The sequence below is a fragment of the Danio rerio genome, chromosome 25, assembly GCF_052040795.2.
Source record: "Danio rerio strain M-AB ecotype USA chromosome 25, GRCz13ab, whole genome shotgun sequence".
In the NCBI taxonomy this organism is placed as follows: Eukaryota; Metazoa; Chordata; class Actinopteri; order Cypriniformes; family Danionidae; genus Danio; species Danio rerio.
The window spans coordinates 19,416,042-19,432,099 of NC_141045.1; the positions used below are offsets into that span (position 1 = coordinate 19,416,042).

A 16,058-nucleotide genomic window follows, 5' to 3' on the forward strand; every position below is an offset into this window, starting at 1 on the left:
TGAGAATTCCAATGACACGCAATCCTCAACTACAAGACTGCCATTTTACTTCTTTTTTTTTTGCACATATGGTTATTTTAGGGACTAGAGGGGGGATTTTGACAATACAATTTGGCCAACATTACTTCCTTATAACAGCCAGCAAAGTTAAAGGTTATTTGAGATTGTGTGCTATAAAAAAAACCTCAAACGTGCCGCACAAAACTGAAGTCTTTCCATGGAATTTTACAGATGGCAAATAAGATATCAGTGATTAATTCAGGGTGACTTTGGAAATTGGTTGCGACTGGTTGAGCTAGGAGTCCCACAGGCATTTAAAACAAATGTTGTTGCATGAATTCCTTTGAAAGGGAATGAGAACTGGCGTAATTTCATTTGGCACAACTCAAATGTCATAGCCATCTCTGTGTTTGTGTTTGCAGAGACCGAGACGCAAATGTCCTGCGTCAAAGAAAAAAAAAAACACACGAAAAAACAGGGCTCTTAGGTAAGTGAGCTAAATATTGTGGAGCCAGTTATCTAACACACATTCAGGACAGGTCATTTTGTATGTTGTTCAGCCCTTAAAGGTATCGTTCTTCTAGAAGTTATAAATATCATACAATAAAACTGCTAACACTTAAAATAATATTTAAATATTAATGATTAGTATAACAGAGACGCTGCTTAATTGGTCAGTTTTATATAAGAATACTTGTGGAAATTATATAGCATAAAAATATGTATACATAAATACGTCATTTATGCATGTATACAAAACTGCTGTATATGTTTGAATGTCTAATTTTATTCTTAAATGGTGCAGTTTTATGTCTTAAATCTATTCGTTATATGAAATATACAATAATAATAATAAACATGGGCAGTGTAATATACAGTAGATTTGATTTACATAACACAATATAATGCATGTAAAATCTAACATAGATATAATGATTTGTACATACACACTTCATTTATATCAATATATTGTTTGAAAATCAGAATAAAAGGAATTAATAAAGGCTTTACAACATGATATTCAAGCAGAATAAACTTAAAGTCAGTAAGAGATTTAATGGGTTACAAATGTAAAGATGATTTGCATCGTCTAGTTCAAGAAGATAAGCATAAACTGATGTATTTATTCGCAGACCTTCTCGTCTTTGATCTCAAAACTCAGCATGAAAGGAATCAGAACTTTTGTCTATTTTTGGCACACAGTCATTTAAATGCACATTTGCATTCGAGGAAAACAGGCTTATGAAAAAGCGTATTTCAGAACTTTTGGTAGAGGTAGCATTAGAACATACATCTAGAATGATGTGATAGATGCCACAAACATTTTATAAAATTCATTAAATAAATAATTTTAATATTTAATATTTAATAATATATAATAATTTTATATTTAATATTAATAATATAAAATGTAAACCCAATTTAAACTAGTATTTACAAAAAACTCATTCCGCACATATCTAAAAACAGATTTGCATTAGTGTTATTATTTAAGGATTTATCTGGATCAAAAATCATGTGTTCAATCAAAGTCAGGCAGTAAAACCATACTAAGCTTAAAATATGAATGATATCAATGCTGAGATATTTCACAAATATCAAAGGAAAGAGGTTGTGAATGAAAGGCAGGTTTGGGTTTGTTTGTTTTCTTCTTTGATAATCTGGTATATAAGCATTTGACGAATAGGTTATGCCAAATGTGCCCACTTAAAGTAATGACAGCAGCAGCATCACATGGCAACAGCTCACATGTTATTTCACCCAATACAAAAAATAACAAGCGCGGCTGGATTCTACTGACGCAGGTGGGTTTATTTTGATATATTGTCAGTATTATGTACTTTTTGAAACTTAATCTTAGCGTGGGACTTCATCATTCTCTGTACGTCACCGAAAAATGCATGTACACTGATTGCACTATTCAAGCATGTTGCTTCAAAAAAGAAAAAAAGAAAAGAAAAGAAAGAAAGAAACAGAAAGCATCTCATTTGTTGGAAAATATATGAAATACCTGTGCTATAAAGTGCTCTATTGAATTTGTCAGAATGTCATAACATTAATTGAAAACAATTAATATATAGGAACAAAACAGCAGACAAAAGTTTGCTAAATTGAAAAACAAATTCTTGACAAGAAGTCTCTTCTGCCCACCAAGGTTTAATATATTTGATATAAAACACAGAAACACTTTCTTATTATAAATTTAGGAAAGTTGTGCTGCTTAACTTTTTAATAAATAAAGATTGTATTCTAAGGATTTTTAAATAGAAACTTTAATAGAACAGCATTTATATTCTTCTGGAGAAAGTCTCACTTGTTTTATTTCGGCTAGAATAAAAGCAGTTATTAATTTTTCAAACACCATTTTAGGGACAAAATTAATAGCCACTTTAAGCTAAGTTTCTTTTTGATATATATATACACACACACACACACACACACACACACACACACACACACACACACACACACACACACACACACACACACATAATATATATATATATTTATATAATATATATTTATATATAAATATATATTTAATATTGCAACCTTGGTGAGTATGATAGACTTCAGTCAAAAAACCATTATATCCAAACCTTTGACCGCTATAATATAGTTTTTGTTGGAGCTTTGCTTTTCAGGAATCTTTAGTACTTCAGTAATCCAAAAATTACTGCTTGATTCCCATGTAAAAAAAAATGGAGCAGTTGTGTGGTTGGGACAAACTCCTATTCTAATAAGCTTAACCGTGGAGCCTGAATGTTGCTCACCTCTTGCCTGGAATGTGCCATTCAAAAAGCAAGCCTCAACCACAGTGCAGCTACAGCGCTACATCTGAGTTCTCAGTTCTTGTGTAGCAGTCGACGGGAGGAAAGGAAGACGTTGGAGCAGCCTGAACCTCGCAATAAAGTTTGTGCAGAAAGGCAGATTGTAGCAGGAATCATCAGTCGTGTGCATTTGAGGTCCTTTATGAACAGCTTTCCTCCAGCACTTTATTCCTCTTTCTTCTTCTGTTCCTAAAGAAAGAGTGAGAAACCACAGACATGACAAAGCAGACATTTACAGAAGGAGCACATTAAAAAAAGGCTCATGCTTTACCTTAAGGTAAAACAACGTTAAAACAATGTTTTCAGCTAAAGTTTCAACTAGTTACTAAGTGGAAGTTGTTGAAAACACCATCGTTGTCATGTCCATGAAAATAGAAAGAGTCATTAAAATGATGACATCATGCTTGCGCATGGTATGTGCGCTGTTGTAGAAGACTGAGGGGCTTTATTCAGCAAAAACATGTCATTTATCCCAATTATTACATGGCTACTTGCCACAAAACTTGTACACAAAACTTTGTTCTGAGCTGTAATAGTTCATTAAATCTTTTAATTAAAGGAGGTGATTGGACAAGATAGTGCAAAAATGAAACCAGCTCAATAAAGCATACTAACTTAAGTGCTATTCACTCACAAGAAACAGAGCAGTGTGACAATGAAGCAGTGACAATGTATATGAATGTGGATTTAAGTCTTTGGATGTGAATGTATTCACTGATAGAAGGTACCGAATGAGCCTGTGTTATTTAGTGGTTGTTATCTCAGAATAACATATATAGGAATGCTGCAGCTGGCCAATCAGAATAGATTATTCCAGACAACCATCTAATAATGTTAGTTAACATGAACAGACAATAAACAATGCATTTGTTACAGTATTTATACATTTGTTAACGTTAGTTAATCAAAATACAGTCCTTTTTGTCCTAGTTAGCTCACAGTTAACAAGAACTACTTTGCTAATACATTGACTAAAACTAATGGGACCTTTTTGTAAAGTGTGGCCAAATGTGATCCTGCTTGTACTGCATATAGTGGGAGGAAACAGAAATGTCTTAAAAATAGGGGAAAATCCACAAACACACATATAATGGTACAACAGAATGATCCCCTGTGACATGTTTTATGTTCCAAGTGTTCTTGAGGTTTTACAATTAGTTGAAAAACATCCAAAAATTCTATTTTCTTATATGTATATATTTTTATAGATTTATTTAATAAAAATCTTGACCGTGTCACATAAGCATATTCTTAATTACATTTCACATGCAAAAAGTCTCTTGGTCTACACAACTGATTTACATGTATGCATTTAGCATTGTCGTTGACTTGCATTGCAACGAAAATGCACATTTTACCACTTCTGTTTTTGACCCCTGATCTTGGTGATGCTAGTGCCATCCTCTAACATCTGAGCTAGATTGAGATGTATAAAGAACCACTCCCACATAAGCCACTTTCAAACCAAGCAGCTTTTCTCTCAGAAATCACATGAAAAATATTTGGTGAACTTTTTTCACCCCCAAGCAAGTGTGTGTGTGCGTGTGTGTGTGTGTGTGTGTGTGTGGTTGAAAGCTAAGAGAGTGGAGCAGGGATGGTGGTGCAAACAGTAATGAGCATTACCTGCCACTTACTGCTACTTACTGTCATTTGTTGTTTGTTTACGGTTATCATTCTTACTGTGATGCTACAGTCACACTGCCTCTCAAGTCCCACCGAGGAACTCCAGAAGGATAAAATTAAAATTGACGGCAGTGATTGACAAGAGAAGAGCATTGAAGTTGCTGCTTTGCATTTCATCTTGCCACTGCCTTTGTCTTTGGATGTGAATGTATTCCCGAATGAGCCTGTGTTATTTAGTGGTTGTTATCTTAGATTAACAGATATATGGTAATGCTACAGCTGGCCAATCAGAATAGATTATTCCAGACAACCATCTAATAATGTTAGTTAACATGAACAGACAATGAACAGATGATCAGACAAAGACAAGTCCCACTGTGGAACTCCAGAAGGATAAAATGAAAATTGACGGCAGTGATTGACGAGAGAAGAACATTTAAGTTGCTGCTTTGCATTTCATCTTGCCACTGCCATTTATTTCCATTTTGTTTGTTGGTATATTTGATAGTCCGCTGGTTCTTGCCTCCTTCCATCAACTCAGACATTTTTATGTTTCAGAATAAATAATATCCTAGTCGAATGACTAAAGTTTCCCTGTGAAATTTAGGATAAGTGGTAATTGTTTATCTTTAGCTTTGGCAAACAGCTCTGTCTTTATGAAACTCTTTTAGTACTGCCATTCATTCCAACACTCTCAGAAAAAGTGCATTGTTTTGGTTCAAAACATTAAAATTTTAAAACATTTCTAAATTTAACCAGAACTCTGGTTATCTGAAAGTCAGAATGACATCTGACAGATGAACTTGATAACATTTATGTGTCTTGTTTCTGTTTTTTTATTTCTTATAACTTTTTCTGCTGTAGGCGAGTTAGCTTCAACTAGTAAAACTAACAGTCTCTAATGGCAAAAGTCAGGATTCTTGGTCAATTTATCACTAAACCCTAGTAAACCCCCAGCACACTTGGAATATTAAATGTCCCTTATATTTCATTTTTGGGTTCACCATCGCTCTACAAAAAACGTTTTTTATTGGCATCAATGACACCATGAAGAACCTTCACCGTCCACAAAACCTTTATTGCACAAACGGTTCTTTATAGTGAACAAAAAAGTGCTTCACACCAAGAATAAAATGGTTCTTTCAAGAAAAAGCCCTTAGAAAACTCAAAATAGTTTTTTTACGGCATAACCCCCATCTAAAACCTATGTGTTTAACAGGGTGTATTCATCAGCATTTCCTGTTATGTTCACAGATGGGTGGTTTATTGAATAATGGCTTTCACATGGCTTCCAAAGAGCTGGATACAAATGCCTAGCAGGCTAAACCTTTTGACCACAGCCTGCCCCTGTCGATTGACATCCCCAACACTTATATTTGTTTTGATGTACCTGGTATTGTGTTGTCCAAAACAAACCCAAAGAATCCACCGATGAACATGTGGGTGGTGAAGAGAATCATGATGAGCTGATCCAACTCTTTTACGCCTGTTGACAGAAACAAAACCATTGAGATTACAAAGAGCCAGGCGGACAGTGACAGATGTCCAGCGCATGTACATATACGTACGCAAGTCAACGGTGGGCGTAAAAACTCGTGCTATAAGATATCTTATACGCCTTAATAGGGTGGATGTTCTTGGACTAATTAGCGTCCATCTGACGGGACCAACACAGCGAGCGTTGGTCAGAAGTTCAATGTGTCAGATTAGATCACTAATTCCTGAAAGCCTGTCAATAAACTGCTTAAAAGAGCCCCTGATAAACCACTATTGGACTTTTGTTGACAGAGAAGCTACCTCGTTTTAAGCAGTGTTAATTGGACACTTGGGACCAACTTTAGGACAAAGTTCACCAAAAGGGTGAAGGGTCCCGGATGTCAAAGGGGGTCCGCTGGTTTTAACATGAAAGGTTCGAGCTGAAGTGAAGTGGAGATTACAGCAGAGTCAAACAGAGACTTGTAAAGAGGATTGGCAGATAAGTCGCTGTAACCTCAGGAGCCCAGACAATGCTTGTCACCGCTGCGGATAAGCTTGTGATGTGCCACTTGCACCGAATGACCTCCCACATTGAGCTGTGTTTTATGACCATCTCAAACAAGTATTGCTATTTATCCACTGGTCAACTGCAGGATGAAGCTGGATGGTGCAGTAATGGAGTTTTTCCATTCTTAATGAAAGGTAATAATAGCAGTTGACTATGTAAAACTAGATTTCAGATTGCATCACACTGTTAAAATTGCTCATTCCACCACATCCCAAAGGTGTAATCTAATGTAATGTGTATTTATATAGCGCATTTATCCTGTAGGGCCATACACCCAGAGCGCTTCACATTCATGAGGGCGTGAACCACCAGTGTGCAGCATCTACTTGGATCATGCGTTGGCAGCCACAGAACAATGGCACTAGTGTGCTAACCACAAACCAGTTATAGAAAAAGTAAGAGACAGTGACACAGACAATTTGGTGGATGGGGATGGTTTTAAGGCCATGATCCTAAGGGCCAATCGAAGGACTTAAATCCCTAGTCCTTACGAGAAGTGCCATGGGATTTTTAATGACCCAGCACCTCAGTTTATTGTCTCATCAGATGAAACTTCTCTATTGGATTGAGTTCGGGTGACTTTGGAGGCCATTTGAGTACAGGGAACTCATTGTCATGTTTAAGAAACCAGTCTGAGATGATTGGCACTTTATGGCATGGCGCGTTATCCTGCTGTAAATAGCCACCAGAAGATTGGTACACTGGTGTCACAAAGGGAAGCACATGGTCAGCAACAATACTCAGGTAGGCTGTGGCATTGACATGATGCTCAATTAGTACTAATGGGCCCAAAGTGTACAAAGAAACTACCCCACACACCATTACACTACCACCACCAGCCTGAACTGTTAATACATAGCAGGATGGATCCATGCTTTTATCGTTTTGACTCCATATTCTGACCCTATCCAAATGTTGCCGCAGAAATCGAGACTCATCAGATCAGGCAACATTTTTCCAATCTTCTACTGTCCAAATTTGGTGAGCCTGTTCGAATTGTAGCCTCACTTTCTTGTTCTAAGCTCATAGGAGTGGCACCCGGTGTGGTCTTCTGCTGCTGTGGTCCATTCATTCAGAGATGCTTACCTCTGTTGTAACGAGTGGTTATTTGAGTCACTGTTGCCTTTCAGCTTGAAGCAGTCTGGTTATTTTCCTCTGACCTCTGGCATCAACAAGGCATTTGCACCCACAGAACTGCCATTCGCTGGATGTTTTCTGTTTTTAGACCATTCTCTGAGATGGTTGTGTATGAAAATCCCAGTAGATCAGCAGTTTCTAAAATAATTAGACCAACCCGTCTAGCTCCAACAAACATGCCTTGTTCAAAGTCAGAATTATTGGCCCCCCCTGAGTTATTAAGCCCCCGTTTATTTCCCCCCCCCCCCCCCCCACAAATTTCTGTTTAACGGAAAGATTTTCTCAACACATTTCTAAACATAATAGGTTTAATAACTCATTTCTAATAACTGATTTATTTTATCTGTGCTATAATGACAGTAGATAATATTTAACTAGAAAAATTTCAAGACACTTCTATGCAGCTTAAAGAGCAGCTTAAAAGCTTAACTAGGTTAATTAGGTTAGTTAGGCAGGTTAGGGTAATAAGGCAAGTTATTGTATAACGATGGTTTGTTCTGTAGACGATCAAAAAAATATATAGCTTAAATGGGCTAATAATTTTGACCTTAAAAATGGTGTTTAAAATATTTAAAACTGCTCTTATTCTAGTTGAAATAAAACAAATAAGACTTTCTCCAGGAGAAAAAAATATTGTCAGACATACTGTAAAAATTTCCTTGCTCTGTTTAACATAATTTGGGAAATATTTAAAAAAGAAAAGAAAATTCAAAGGGGGCTCATTATTCTGACTTTAACTGTACATATATGGTGACACAGTGACGCTGTATGTAGTGCTGTCTCCGCAAAGCAAGAAGGTCGCTGGTTCGAGCCTCGGCTGGGTCAGTTGGCATTTCTGTGAAGAGTTTGCATGTTCTCCCTGCATTCGCGTGGGTTTCCTCTGGGTGCTCTGGTTTCCCCCACAGTTCAAAGACATGCACAGGTAAATTGGGTAGGCTAAATTGTCTGTAGTGTATGAGTGTGAATGAGTGTGTGTGGATTTTTCCAGAGATGGGTTGCGGCTGGAAAGGCATCCGCTGCGTTAAAACGTGCTGGATAAGTTGGCGCTTCATACCGCTGTGGGGACCCTGGATTAATTGGGGGACTAAGCTGAAAAGAAAATGATATGTATATACATTTTTTTTCTTTTCTTTTTTCTTATTTATTTCTCAAATGATGTAAACAGTTTTTCCTATAATATTTTTTTCTTCTGGAGAATGTATCAGTTATTTTAGTTTGGTTAGAATAAAATAAGTTTTATTTATATATATATATATATTACAATATATGTATATATATATATATATATATATTTTATATATATATTTATATTACAACTATTTTAATATCATTATTATTAGCCCCCTATACAAATATGCAATTTTAATAGTCTACAAAATAAACCATTGTTATCCAATAACTTGCCCAATAACATGGTTTAGCCTTTAAACTGAAGACTAGTGTCTTGTAAAATAAGTAGAAAAAATTGTACTGTCAACAAAGCCAAAATACATTCAATATTAGAAATAAGTTAGTAAAACTACTACGTTTAAAAATGTGTTGACAAAATATTCTCTCCGTTAAGCCAGAGCCAAGTGCCAAATCGGTTCTTTTTTTTCCCTCACTGGCTCTGAAACACTGGAAAAAAGATTTGCTTGCATCAGGAGGTTACCATGACCAAGAAGACAAAACAGGTTATTATCTCTCATCTCATCTTATCTCATCTTATCTCATCTCATCTCATCCTAAACTATTGCACACTGCATGAATACATTGGATTCACTATGTTTGAATGCCTATGTAAGTTTGCAAATTTTTTTAACATTAATAGCTAAGCACCATGAATGCAGACTTATGTTTTAAGTTTGTGTTGCTGGGAAACATGGAAGTATGCATTGATGCCAGACCTGTCTCTACGATGGCTATCTAGACAGTTGGGAAAACAAAGCAGTTCTAAGAGGATATGCTGGTGGAAAAGGGGTAAAGGCATTGCATTTCGGGTGCCCTGAGTTTGAGTTCTGGATTGTGGACTTTTACTAGGGTTGTAACGGTATGAATTTTTCACGGTATGATAATCGTCTAAAACAATACCACGGTTTGACGGTTTCGCGGTATACGGTATGTTACAAATGTTACAAAATAATAGAACAGTGAAGCAAATTTTACTTTTTCCAAATAATATATTTTTAGTTACTATAAACAACACCACTTACAATGAACAAATAAAAATAAGAAAATAATAAATAATGTGTCAAAGTCCAAATAAAGTCCAAATAAACATGGTGCAAATCCTCAGTAAAAAATAGATATAAATATTTACTATACTATAAATAGTTACATAACAAAACTAGATTCAATATGGAACATCCTTAGGTTTTATGTGCCAGCATTGATATGGTTGTCTATCGATATGGATTTGGATATGGTTGTCTGCAATGCAGACAAACAGCTGCATCTTCATTTGCGTCTTTTGAAAACAGCAAGAGCAGCAGTTCGTCTTTGCTGTGTCACTGTTTTGTCATGTTTCTGTGCTGCTGTGCATGCAAAAGTACTTAGTATGAGAATTATTTCATGCAAAACTTTTTTTTTGGCGTTTTATTTAGCCGCGCATAAATGTATGCCTTTCTCTCATTCCGTGTTGTTCAAAAAGCTTGGTCCACAAACAAAAGCGAAACCTTTGCTTATTGCTTGTGATATAGCGAGTTTAAACCAATCTGGGCATGGAGGAGGGACAATGCATCAATGTATCGTGTCTGATTTGTCCGGAGACACAGTGACGAGCGTTTCTTTGTCAAATCAGCGTTGTCAAATGTTGATGACATAACCGCACTGATTCCGGAGCCTCTGAAAGTCCGCGAATGTTATGTGATACAGCACTGGAAAGCGGAGATTCTCTTCTTTATGCCAATCTTTGAATTGTATGAATCGGATCAGCGGATCAAAAGTTATTAAACATTTAAGAGCAATACTTATTTTTAGCCGCGGGCGGCTGTCTCGGTCTTTAAGGGTAAAAACCGTTGATATGCAATTGTTCATGGTATGATAATCGTGCACCTTCAAATCGTGGTAAACCGTCATACCGGTATATTGTTACAACCCTAACTTTTACTGATCCTACTACCACTCTCATTCTCCCACTTCGCTTCCTCTATAAATACTAAGGACATCCTTTATCCTTGAAGAAAGGTGTTTTTTGAGTTATTTGTGCAGTTAACTTTTATTTATACTTTTTCTTTTTTAGCCAATTGGCCTGTGAGTTAAATTTGTGTGACATTCTGCTGTGTTTGTTTATCACTGTTTATATAGATAGAAGTTTTTCATAAAGTACAATTAGCTGTTTTCTTTCTTTTCTTTTTTTGTTTTGCCGTTGAATAAAAAGACTGTTTATCAGCATATATTTTATCACTGAGTCGTCTTTAAAGTTTATAAAACCTTGTTCTCATGAACCTAGTTTCATCTCATGGAATATGTCGTCACACCCCTGTGTATATACATACACTTTCTTTAGATGTTTTATCTTTGACTGTCATATTGTTTACTAGTGTAATAATATGGACGTGTATACGGTAATTCATTTAATTTAATCAAAACATATTTGCAGTTTAATAGTGTTATTACACAGTAATCATAAACAAAGTGTACTGTATACGTCTGCACACTGCAGTCACTAGAATCAATAACAGTGATGGTAAATAGATGTTATATCATTTGTGACAGTCTTACACACCTGCACTCAGATTCAGAGAAATCACTGAAAACTCAAATCCATCAAGATTCAATGAAGCACAAAATTAAACTCCCCTTTGTATGAATGCTTCTAGAAAACATAACTGATGTCACCTGGTTATGTGTGCCTTCTACAAGATTCTATTAACATCACGCGCGAAATCTTGCCTGCAGGCCAGGTTTTGTTTGCTTTGATCTAGTTAGCCGAACTACAGGCTTGCCATGTGTTTAAAAGGTAAGGTATCTAGGACAGAGCATTAAAAATTATATATATATATATATATATACAGTATTAATATATATATATATATATATATATATATATATATATATATATATATATATATATATATATATATATATATATATTTATACACACACACTTTTTTTTAGGTAAAGTATAAATGTAGTACAATACTTTTACTACTACTACAATACATCTGATGAATGATTTCTGCAATGTGAGAGATGAGGATGGAATCACTGAATGCAGTCATAAAATGGGATTAGCAGTGTAACATGGAATTTGGCAAATTTAGTATGAATAAATCAGAAGTAGTGCTGTACACCAAATCAAATCATGATGTGGACTGATGTCTGTGATTATTCAGCCACAAAAGCCTGAGTGTATGTTTAGATAAATGGCGGCATTAGTGCACACACACACACACACACACACACACACTCAAGCACATGTGATGTTTGTGGTGTTTTCAGCATCTCCTGTCAGACTGTTTGAGGAAATGAACACATGAACTTCATCTCCAGAGCTGCTCTGACAGTCATTTCTTAAGTATTTGCCCTTGTTATGTGAGAAAAAAACAAAACATTAAAACATTAAGGGCACAAACATCTGCAGGAACATCTGCTCTCAATTGGTATTGGCTACGTTTGAACAATTTGATGGAATTTTTGGGGTTTCATTCAAGATGCCAAACCTGCAGAGCTTCTTTTCAACAGGTAAGCAAAACTTTATGCCACATATGTTAACTGACAACCCCTATTTAACCCACCGGCATCGTATTGATTACTTTTGTGATATTGTTTAACTCCAGTTGAGTGAGTTTGCAAGAAAAAATGGGTTTACACCTAAGAGAGAGGATATTGGATGTGTAAATGATAGGGTAATTCAGGGAGAATTATTCCTTTAATAGTTTTGAGCTTGACACCCTATAAAGATAGTATCAGCTGAAATATATGTTCAAATAAAATGTTATTGCTGTTGAACTTAATTAATTCAGTGCTGGATAAAAACAAAAGAAGCTAATGTATGTTTGTTTTTTGTCCTGCTGTACTTAACAGTGACCTTAAAAGTCCTAATAAAAGAAACATTAAAATAAAGTTTTTTTTTTTAGATGTTAGTATTAGTGTTGTTATTTTTTAAAGATGTCCCTAACCTAGTGTGCACCAAAACAGTGACAAAATTCACATTTAGAAGATATAAAATTGATATCAACATGTAAAGCTTGTAGTTTGTCACGTCCGCCTGGATGGATCAGCGGTTTTATTGATGTCACCTCATACTACAGTTTCTCATCAAATCACAACCAATCAAATGCTCTCTAGTACAGTATCTGACATGCCCCACCCTCTTCAAGATGCTACTCATTTGCTTTCCATTTGATGCGCTTGAGCTCAACCACTCTCACTGGCAGAGCTGTTCATTTATTCGTTCATTTTCTTTACGGCTTAGTCCCTTTATTAATCCAGGGTCGCCACAGTGGAATGAACCGCCAACTTATCCAGAACATGTTTTACGCAGCTGATGCCCTTCCAGCTGCAACCCATCTCTGGGAAACATCCATACATCCTCATTTACACTCATACACTACGGACAATTTAGCCTAACCAATTCACCTGTACCGCATGTCTTTGGACTGTGGGTGAAACCGGAGCACCCGAAGGAGACCCACGCGAACATGGGGAGAACATGCAAACTGCACACAGAAACGCCAACTGACCCAGCCGAGGCTCGAACCAGCGACCTTCTTGCTTCGTATGAGATTATGTTACACTCTGAATTAAATGCATATTTCAAAGCACTTCACAGGACCTTTAAAACCATTTCCCCCAGTTGTGTTACATTGGCCCCTTAACCAATAGCGTCACTATTTAAAGCTGGTTCATCACAAACCCATCAAACCCATTTCTGATGCTATTCTGTGTGCTTTAACGTTATATTCACCTGTGTTGATCATGCCTGGGTTTGAATGGAACCAGGTTGGAAGGACAAGACCACTGAAGGTTGAGAAGCCAAGAATCAGCAGATTTCTGGAAGAGTTCAAGTCCACATACTGCAGAAAAAACAAACATTAAAAGGATAGTTAACCCAAAATGAAAATTCTCACCATCAAGTGGTTTCAAATATTTATTGTGTTAAGCCAGTAACCACTAACATCCATAGTAGGGCTGCAACTGATAATTATTTTGATAATCGATTAGCTTAGTTGGGTGATTATTATTATAACAGTAAAGCTTCTCTAAATATCTAAATCATAAATAAACAAAAAGCAAAACAAGTGTTGAGGTTCAAAAAGTGGGGCTTGAGGTGATGCCACAGAAGCACCATTTTGGGTTCCAAAGAACCTTTAGGAAACCATTTTTAAAGTCTGTGTAAAATCAAAAATTACAGTGGTTATTTTGCTTGCACACATTATTATTCTTTATGTGAAGAAATAAAACCTTAAAACAAATTTTGTTTTGGTAATCTTCAATCAAAAACCACCCCTCTTAATTTCAGTTTGCGCTAAAAGAAGGCCAGGCCCCCAACTCAGTATTACTGTACGTTTCAGTTTACATACTGAAGTCTTGTCAAGAATGTCCTTGTTCATGCAGACTTTCAAAGTACCTTTAATTCTCAGTGTGCAGAGCATTTTTCATAATCCAAAGAAAATAATTGTACTACAAAGAATGAAAGGGTTCTGTGGATTTTAAAGAACTTTTATTTTTAAGACTGTATCAGATGTACCTGCAGATTGGAAATTCCTACTGCCGCCACCATCCCAAACATGACGAGGAACATTCCACCAATGACCGGCTCCGGGATGGTTATAAAGACTGCGCTGAATTTACCAAAAAGACCCAAGATGATCATAAGAAGCCCAGCGGTTTGAAGTACCAATCTGCTGCCAACCTGCCACACAATGTGGAAATAACAAATCAAACTAACCATTTTATGAACATGTAGGGTAATGCAATAATTATCCTTCTCATAAAATGTAGATAAGGACACAGTTGAAAGCAGATCAGAGCAAATCTTTTTTTTTTAACCGCTGCCCCGAAGAGGCTGCATAGCAGATGTTAAAGAAATTCCTTGAATAATGACATTAATGTCATGTGTTGCCTCCTCGAGCATAAATGACGGCTTGCAGCTGTTCTGATAGATGTGGATGAGTCTCTCAATTGTGCAGACAGGGGAAAAATCAGCACAGGATGCTCTGAAACCAAAAGAATTTTACAGAACCTGGAGGATGTTAGAGAACAGTGGCCACCTTCATTGCTCAGGTCTCATGCACAATTATAAAAAGCTACAAGCCGTCTTTGATGACCATGACTGCAATATGTAATGTTTAGACCCAAAACAACTGCTGAACTTCTAAACTGGATCTGAAAATCAGTTTTTTAATGTTGTGAGGGAAAATACAGCATTAATTAAATAGTTGAAACTTAATACTTTTCTTCTTTAAAAACCTAAAACATCGCCTAGTGTTTTTAACAATAGCACTATACAATAAGGTTCCATTAGTTGATGTTAGTCAATGTTTTTAAAAGCATAAACAATGAAGAATACATTTTTTTACAGTATTTAGTTATGTATGTATGTTAATGTTTCTTATTAAAAGTAAAGTTGTTCATTATTAGAGCATGTTAACAAACAGGTTAATAACTAACAACAACAACAATAACAACTTTGGATTATTATTTGTAATAGAAGAACTATAAATGTTGTACCTGCTATTCGTTTTTTGGAGTTAGCTTCCACTGTTATGCTGATGGAGCACAACTTTCTATCTCCTCTCAACTTGATAATTTGTATGAATTAACGAAAGTAAAAGATCGATGACTAATAACTTATTAGTAAATTCAGATAAAACTGAGCTCTTGATTATTGGACCCAAAAACTTCACAAGTAAAAACCTTGAACACTGTCTAACCCTTTATGGATTCTTAGATCAGTCCTCATCCTCAGTCAAAAATTTGAGGGTGATTTTTGATAGCAACCTGTCAACTGAAGGCCAGATTTGAAAAATGTGGCCAATCTTCAACATTTGCTATCAATGTTTGATGAGGAAAGGCCTATTATTGCTTTCCTGACCTCTTGGTTAGACTATTGTAATGCGTTACAAGCCAGTTGCCCTATTGGCCTAATTGACCCTTCGCTAAGCCCCGCCCTCCTTAGTTGCTGTTGCTACGCCTGTCAAGCTTTCGTGCCTGGCATGTCTATTACAATTTGTATACGCCAGTGTCAGATATTGCCAGGGGTATAGTGTCATTTTTGACAAACAGGTGAGATATCTGAGAAAGCCAGACAAAAAAGGACTGCAGTATGCATCAGCAAGCAAACATATAGATTTTCCCTACCAGCAAATATTAATCAGACACCACAGCAGACATTAACCTTCTATAACGTTGTAACTAATGACTAAATCTCTAAAAGACAGAAAAAAACATCAGTGTATCGTAGCTCTGACATGGACATGATGGATATAAATAACTGA

General features: G+C 36.1%; 1 protein-coding gene and 1 long non-coding RNA gene across 13 annotated transcripts in view; one reads left to right on the forward strand and one right to left on the reverse strand.

Annotated features, from left to right (window-relative positions):
- Nucleotides 1-16,058, forward strand: part of LOC147837669 (uncharacterized) — a 138,528-nt gene that overhangs the window by 67,870 nt on the left and 54,600 nt on the right. The window contains exon 4 of one of the 3 annotated variants that reach the window (XR_015526431.1): nucleotides 423-1,937. The exons of the other annotated variants lie outside the window; for them this stretch is intronic. This is a non-coding gene — a long non-coding RNA (uncharacterized LOC147837669). Of the gene's footprint in view, nucleotides 1-422; nucleotides 1,938-16,058 lie in introns of those variants that run through there. 3 annotated transcript variants of the gene reach the window in all.
- si:dkey-106n21.1 overlaps nucleotides 1-16,058 on the reverse strand; it is a 147,188-nt gene that overhangs the window by 16,001 nt on the left and 115,129 nt on the right. For 6 of the 10 annotated variants that reach the window (XM_087312077.1, XM_087312076.1, XM_087312078.1 and 3 more), the window contains 4 exons: nucleotides 14,309-14,473; nucleotides 13,526-13,634; nucleotides 5,845-5,940; nucleotides 2,495-3,020 (listed from right to left, as the gene is read on the reverse strand). In XM_087312077.1, the coding sequence (XP_087168203.1) occupies nucleotides 2,833-3,020; nucleotides 5,845-5,940; nucleotides 13,526-13,634; nucleotides 14,309-14,473 (558 nt within the window). In that variant the 3' untranslated portion in view covers nucleotides 2,495-2,832. Of the gene's footprint in view, nucleotides 1-2,494; nucleotides 3,021-5,844; nucleotides 5,941-13,525; nucleotides 13,635-14,308; nucleotides 14,474-16,058 lie in introns of those variants that run through there. The other 4 variants (XR_015526425.1, XR_015526423.1, XR_015526424.1 and 1 more) reach the window with 1 other exon arrangement.